Source organism: Zootoca vivipara, chromosome 5, assembly GCF_965207765.1.
Source record: "Zootoca vivipara chromosome 5, rZooViv2.hap1.1, whole genome shotgun sequence".
Taxonomy (NCBI): domain Eukaryota; kingdom Metazoa; phylum Chordata; class Lepidosauria; order Squamata; family Lacertidae; genus Zootoca; species Zootoca vivipara.
The window spans coordinates 49,699,561-49,707,085 of NC_142588.1; the positions used below are offsets into that span (position 1 = coordinate 49,699,561).

At 52.0% G+C, this 7,525-nt stretch overlaps 1 protein-coding gene across 1 annotated transcript in view; it reads right to left on the bottom strand.

The window, feature by feature from the left end:
• The window catches only part of SMC3 (structural maintenance of chromosomes 3), a 36,656-nt gene that overhangs the window by 29,066 nt on the left and 65 nt on the right, over window positions 1–7,525 (bottom strand). Inside the window, exon 2 of the mRNA XM_035132801.3 lies at window positions 2,537–2,612. Within this exon, the coding sequence (XP_034988692.1) occupies window positions 2,537–2,612 (76 nt within the window). The remainder of the gene's footprint in view (window positions 1–2,536; window positions 2,613–7,525) is intronic.

The window sequence follows — 7,525 nt, forward strand, 5'->3', positions numbered from 1 at the left end:
GAGGCGAGGCCGCTGGCTCTGGCACTCAGCTCCGGGGCTGCTGGGCGCTCCGCATGCTCCAGCAGCTGTTTCCGGGCGGCGGGGCGGCCGGGTGGAGGTGAGGCCGCTGGCTCTGGCGCTCAGCTCCGGGGCTGCTGGGCGCTCCGCGCGCTCCAGCAGCCGTTTCCGGGTGGCGGGGCGGCGGCAGCCGGGTGGAGGCGAGGCCACTGGCTCTGGCACTCAGCTCCGGGGCTGATGGGCGCTCCGCACGCTCCAGCAGCCGTTTCCGGGCGGCGGGGCAGCGGCGGCCGGGTGGAGGCGAGGCCGCTGGCTCTGGCACTCAGCTCCGGGGCTGCTGGGCGCTCTGCACGCTCCAGCAGCCGTTTCCGGGTGGCGCGGCGGCGGCGGCCGGGTGGAGGCGAGGCCGCTGGCTCTGGCACTCAGCTACGGGGCTGATGGGCGCTCCGCATGCTCCAGCAGCCGTTTCCGGGCGGCGGCCGGGTGGAGGCGAGGCCGCTGGCTCTGGCACTCAGCTCCGGGGCTGCTGGGCGCTCCGCGCGCTCCAGCAGCCGTTTCCGGGTGGCGGGGCGGCGGCCGGGTGGAGGCGAGGCCGCTGGCTCTGGCACTCAGCTCCGGGGCTGCTGGGCGCTCCGCATGCTCCAGCAGCTGTTTCCGGGCGGCGGGGCGGCCGGGTGGAGGTGAGGCCGCTGGCTCTGGCGCTCAGCTCCGGGGCTGCTGGGCGCTCCGCGCGCTCCAGCAGCCGTTTCCGGGTGGCGGGGCGGCGGCAGCCGGGTGGAGGCGAGGCCACTGGCTCTGGCACTCAGCTCTGGGGCTGATGGGCGCTCCGCGCGCTCCAGCAGCCGTTTCCGGGTGGCGGGGCGGCGGCGGCCGGGTGGAGGCGAGGCCGCTGGCTCTGGCGCTCAGCTCCGGGGCTGCTGGGCGCTCCGCGCGCTCCAGCAGCCGTTTCCGGGCGGCGGGGCGGCGGCCGGGTGGAGGCGAGGCCGCTGGCTCTGGCACTCAGCTCCGGGGCTGCTGGGCGCTCCGCATGCTCCAGCAGCCGTTTCCGGGCGGCGGGGCGGCGGCGGCCGGGTGGAGGCGAGGCCGCTGGCTCTGGCGCTCGGCTCCGGGGCTGCAGGGCGCTCCGCATGCTCCAGCAGCCGTTTCCGGGCGGCGGCGGCCGGGTGGAGGCGAGGCCGCTGGCTCTGGCACTCAGCTCCGGGGCTGATGGGCGCTCCGCATGCTCCAGCAGCCGTTTCCGGGCGGCGGGGCGGCGGCGGCCGGGTGGAGGCGAGGCCGCTGGCTCTGGCACTCAGCTCCGGGGCTGCTGGGCGCTCCGCATGCTCCAGCAGCCGTTTCCGGGCGGCGGGGTGGCGGCGGCCGGGTGGAGGCGAGGCCGCTGGCTCTGGCGCTCGGCTCCGGGGCTGCTGGGCGCTCCGCGCGCTCCAGCAGCTGTTTCCGGGCGGCAGCCGGGTGCAGGCAAGGCCGCTGGCTCCGGCGCTGCTGGGCGCTCCGTGCGCTCCAGCAGCCGGTTCCGGGCGGCGGAACAGCAGGCCTCCTCGGCCAGGCAGAGGCAGGGCCGCTGGCTCCGGTGCTCCTGGGTGCTCCGAGCTGCTGGGCTAGAAACTACAATTCCCAGAACGCTGTGCACAGTGGAGCTAAGGCTCTTTACACACCAACACCCCGCCCCCTCCAGCTCTTCCCGCGGGAGTGTGAACGATCCCATGCGCCTTGGAGGTGCGGGTGGAGGACGCTGAAGGCGGCGCGGCTATTGGTGGCTCGTGCGCTCCATGGGGGGAAGGGAGCGCGCGCCGCCTGGCCGGCCGCGTCTTGTTACTGCCGATGCCACGCGCTCCGGGCTGCGGGCTGGTAGGCCTCCTCGGCCGGTCCAAGCAGAGACCCGACCGCTGGCTCGGCACTCTGCCTGGCGCTGCTGCGCGCTCCGAGCGCTCGGTGCTGCAGCAGCCGCTGGGAGGCTTTAGAGTAAATGCCCTGAGCAGCATGAATTAATGCTACTGGCAATCAAGCAAGGGAGGGGAACTTTTTTTGGCTTGACAGACACGATCGTTCTTCCCACCCCACACAGTGTCTGCAAAGCAACAGAGGCCCGGCCGCTGGCTCAGCTCTCCGCCCGCGCTGCTGCAGGCATGGAGATACACTATGTCTTATTTTCGGGGTATGTCTTATCTTTCGCAAATGCTTAAAATTGCTGCCCTGGCTTACTTTATGACTACGTATTAAAAAGGGGGAAACACGGTAACTGACAGATAAAAGAGGCAAGAAGAAATGTTATCTCTTTCTAGGCTATGCTGTGAAAAGGTTCCATTTTCCTTGCAACAATATTTGTGAAGAAACCTGTGTTTATTAGAAGGAATCCCCTTTTGAAACTTACGGGGCAATGCAGAAACCTTCAAGCCCTTCAGGGAAAAACTATATATACACTCAAGGAATAGCAACCACCTCACTATGAAGAACAAATAATATTTCTATCACCTCCATGAAGAGGCTCACTTAAACAATACACATTTAATATTATAGTCATTGTCCTAGAAAAACTTACCAATGACATTATGCTTTGAACTGAAGGGATCTACTATAGTCTGATCTCGGTAGCTTCGGAACCCCTGGATGATCACCTGAAATAAACAAGTAAGTTTTTAAAGTGACCAACAATACTGTACCATCATTATTTTCTATCACCTGCACCTTTTATAACTACTGTACACATGTTTTAAAAGAGAGTAACATTTTTAAAAGGTACAGTATTCATTGTTGTACTTTCTAAGCTACAAGTTATTTGAGAATTAGCAGGAAGCATACTTGGGAAAGGACTATTCTCTATAGTCACTAGGAAGCATTAATGGATGAGCAGCTAGAACAGCAGAAGCAGCAACATCCAATGCCCTAAAAAAGACATTGTCTATTATCATCTCTCCAGGATTTTCTTTTTTACAAACTTTGTATACCATCAAGAAAACTTTGTTAATATTAATTATTATTATTAATATTAATTTATACAGTTCCTAATTATTACAATCCTATAAAGTTACCCCAAATCAATAACTCATCAAAGATATGCAGAAAATAAAATCTGGTTTTGCTGCATCAAATCATACCTTTTACATGGCATTGCACTGGCCCTCTCACTTTTGACCCTTCAACCCAAATTCTATAGGTGATTGAGACATGCTTTTACTTTTTTACAATTAGCCAAATCATATTAAATCAATAAACTCTTTAAAAAGCCAGATCTTGCCAGTGTGACATGTAAACATGAAACAATACCACTAATTACTAAACAGCTAGCATCATATAATGTTTGCAATTCTGCTAATACAATAATTTCAACAACAAAAAAAGATTTCACACCCAACTCAGTAATTTAAGTACATGAGTTCAGCCTGCAAAGAAGCCACACAGGAGTGAAGCCTTATCAATGCTTGGAATGTGGAGAAAGTTTTGCTTGACAGCCAAATTTCCAGCACTTAAAGAGAATCCGCACAGAGGAGAAAGCCTATCAATGTTTGAAGTGTGTGAAATGCCTCACTCAGCACTCACACCTAAGAATGCACAAGAATGCACACAGGAGAGAAACCTTATGAACATCCAGATTATGGGAAATGACATACTCAGAAGTCACCAGATGACCCACTCTGGACAAAAAAAGTGTATATGCCTACAGTGTGGGAAATATTTTTCTTACATATCCCTCCTTGCTAGTCATCAAAGAGTGCATACAGTACTGGAGAAAAACCTCACAAGTGCCTTCGAGTGTGGGAAATGTATCAGTCTGAGAACACACCTCAGGACTCATTGCAGCTTGCACACAAGAGAAAAACCATATAAATATCCCGAGTGTAAGAAATGTTTTAGTCAGTACGGACATCTTTTGATCTATCAGAAAGTCCACATATGACACCAACAAAATCATGCTAAACCTTGAAAACCCCGTATAGCACAAACTTTGTAGACAGGCCATGCCTCCCCAAACAGTGGAAAACACTGAAGCAAATCCACACAGGAAAGGTATGTATGAATAGCTTTCACGATGGGAAAATACACTGCCTGTATAAACTGTCTGCATTAAAAAAAAATGAAAATTACCCAGGGGTAGTGGGGAGAGAAGGAACCCATATGGGAAAGAAGATATGTGGATAGCATCCAGAGAGAACTTAAGATTCAAAATAGAGTTTTGATAAGAAATCTGAAGAAACTGCACAATAGGGTATAAAATGTCCACGTCCTTTGAAAATTAGACAGAGAGTTGTAAGCTGAAAAATGGTTCCTTGCATCTCTTTTTGTGCTGGTTTTTGACAGTGATGCATGTTACCTTCCAAATGGCCACATTCGCACATGATGCTAAACCCTATTTTGTTTTGAACTATGGTTCAACATGAATGAGCTACCCCTGCTTTTTTTTATGTGCTAGCATTGTGTTGTGTGCACCCAGCTTGTGGTTTGAAAGAAACCATGAACACCTACCGTGTTTCCCCTTTTTTAAGACGTAGTCATTATATAAACCATAGCAGGATTTCTAAGCAATTGCGCGATACAAGCCATACCCCGAAAATAAGACATACTGATAGACCCTTCACCCACTAGCAATAACCCCCCTCCTGCCAGCCAACTCCCCCCTTAAAAATCTCTCCCCATTTTGCTGTCGCTCCACAGACACGTATTTCCTTTAAAAGCTTGTAAAAATGCACCGAACAGCCGTAGCTGCTGGCTGCCGAAGCCTTGTGATTTCCCTTCCCCGTTTCTGAGAGCATTTTTTTAAATAAAAAGATCCAAAAATAATTTTTTTAGCCAAGCTGTGTAAGCTCTACTTGGTGAAGGGGAGAAAAGTGGGGTGGGGAGGAGATGAAGGCACGAGGAAGAAAAGAGGGGCGATTGAAGAATGCAAAGGCTGTTTTCCCTTTTAGGGAGAGACCTCCGTGCGCGCGTCTGTCTCTCTCCCCCCCCTGCGTCTCTCTCTCTCTCTCTCTCTCTCTCTCTCTCTCACACACACACACACACACACACACAGCCCACCTCTCGCTTCCCCCCACCTTTCCCTAAATTCCCTTCCATTCAATGCACGTTGATTTCCTCTTAACGGGAATCTCCCGTGTCTGATTGTTGTCTCATTGCTTTTACCGGGCATAAAGCAGCCTTTTAAAAATCCTGCTGCAGTTTTCTTTCTACCTTATGCTGCTTGGTTGTCTGTGGAGCTGCCCCTTTAAGGATTTGTAAGTAGTCTGGATCGCAGTCCTTGCCTTGGGGACTTTTATTTATTTATTAAGGACTTTTTCCTTCGCTGTTTGCGAGCTGCTAAAAGGAGCTGCTAAACGCTGCTTTACACAAAAGTTAAACTGCCGGTCCTAACAACACGTGCTTCCTCACCTCGCTGGCTCAATTGCTTCTCAATTGCTACCATTTACCAAGTCAGCAATCTTAATTGCTGCTTAGCTGGCTTCTTTGTTCTCAGCAGGTAGCTTCTTTGCTATCAGTGATAGCACTGCAAAGTGCTATGTTGTTGGAACTTCAGACAGTCTTGCAGTCTTGGGCAGCTGGCTGGTAGAGATCCTTACTTGCTTTAGGTATAGGCTACTGCTAGGACTGTATCACACAGATAGATTCCATTATACTGGTTTAGATTTAAGAAGCTCCAGTGTAGCAGATTGCTATTAAGTGAGTCCCCACCTTGGAGGAGAGAGAGAGCAGCCCTTCGCGAACATCCCAGGGCCGGGGAGAGAGGGCTGCACCAGGGACGCACACACCTCCCTTCCCTCAGACTCGTAATAAAAATACCGGTACCAGTAAGACATCCCACCAAAAATAAGCCACCCTGTGGTTTTTTGAGAAAAAAAAGTAATAAGACGGTGTCTTAAAAAGGGGGAAACACGGTAGCTAGAATAAGTCAAGGGTCAATAAAAATGCAGAAACAAAAAACAAAACCCCACAGTTCGCAAGAGTAGTTCCATTTGGTGCAGACTGAGAAAGTTGAGAGGTCATCTTTAAATTCAATATTGCAGGTTTAGCTTTCAGCTTAAGTTAAGTGTAAGTTTCACGTTTCAGTTGCAATGTTTAACTGATAAGCTGAAGAGTGGGCTGAAGGTAAAGTTAAAAGTTGAGCTTTGGCTAGGTTTTTAAACCAGTTAGATTATTATGTTTTTATCTCTCTTAGCTCCAAGGAGAATGCAAATCAGAGACTCAAAGTGCCCTTGGGAGATGCAGCTTTTCACAATAGGCAGGCAGGCAGGCAGGCAGAGAGCTGTCCTATGTACAACTGTCAGGAGCACTGCCTCAATGCCTTCCACATGTGCTGCATTAGGAGGATTTTGGGCATCACATGGCAGGACAGAGTTTCAAACAAAGATGTGTTCTCCCCAAGCCCACATTCCCAGCACATTTTAACTTTTGTCTCAGCAAAATCTATGTTGGCTTGGTCATGTCCACAGAAAGATGTGCTCTATGGGTAGCGGGCTTCCAGCACCAGCCGATTGGCAGACCAGCTCTTGTAATACAAAGATATTTGCAAACATGACATGAAGGCTGGCAACATCAACACCACCATGTGGGATGTCCTTTGCAGACAAATGCAGTGCCTGGAGACAAAACAGTCTGGCTGTGCATCCACAGCATTGACCATAGGAGGAATGACAGCATCAAGAGAAGAAATGTCATGGTGCATCTGCAGCAGTACAACTGGATGCCTTCATCTGCCCTAGCGGCAACAAAACATGTCTCTCCCCTACTGGTCCCTACAGCCACAGCAGGCGCTGCAACCTTCCAACCATTTGACTTCACTCTCTCTGAGACAGATGCACAGCTAAGTGCATGGGGCCTTTCTTCTGTGGTGGAGGGGGGACTATCCAACCATGCAAGCCCACCTGCAATCTGAAGTGTTGCAATCCAGGTTTGCCCCCCTCACCTACTACCTGTTGGGGAGACGATTGTTTTTAAGCACAAGGCAGGGGCCTTCCTTTAACAAACTCAGAGAGGCCTGAGAAAGGAATACATACTTTAAAAAGAAAGAAAGAAAAGCATTTCTGATTTCTAGCATTCACATAATCCTGTCTTTTAACTGGATCCTTCCGGAATTTGAGGAGACAAGTCCACCCCTGCAAGGACACACCGCTACCAATACGGTACAGTATTCTGAACGTCCGCTCCCGATGGTCTCTCCAGTGTTTACATCTCTCCCCGCCATTCACTGCAATACGCAGGCCATGGGCGAAACCACCACCTCCTCCCCCCCCCCGCCAGTCTGAGAAAGAGGACCCCCCGCCCCTCATTCGAAAGTGGGATCCGTCAGAAAGGCCCTTTCGGCGATGACAGTTCCGGCCGCCCCTCTCCCTCCGTGAGGAGAAAAAGCCTCCCGAGCAAAAAGCCGCCGAAGCCCCTCTTCTCCCTTCCCAAACCAGCTCTCCCAACCCCCAGCGAAACATCGTTGCCAGCATCGCCCCCCCTAACCAGGCCTCATCGGTCAGATACTTTAATGAAGCTACCCTCCCCCGCGGCAGCGGAGCCACCTCATCACAAAAAGGGGGCCCATCACTCAGTTTAC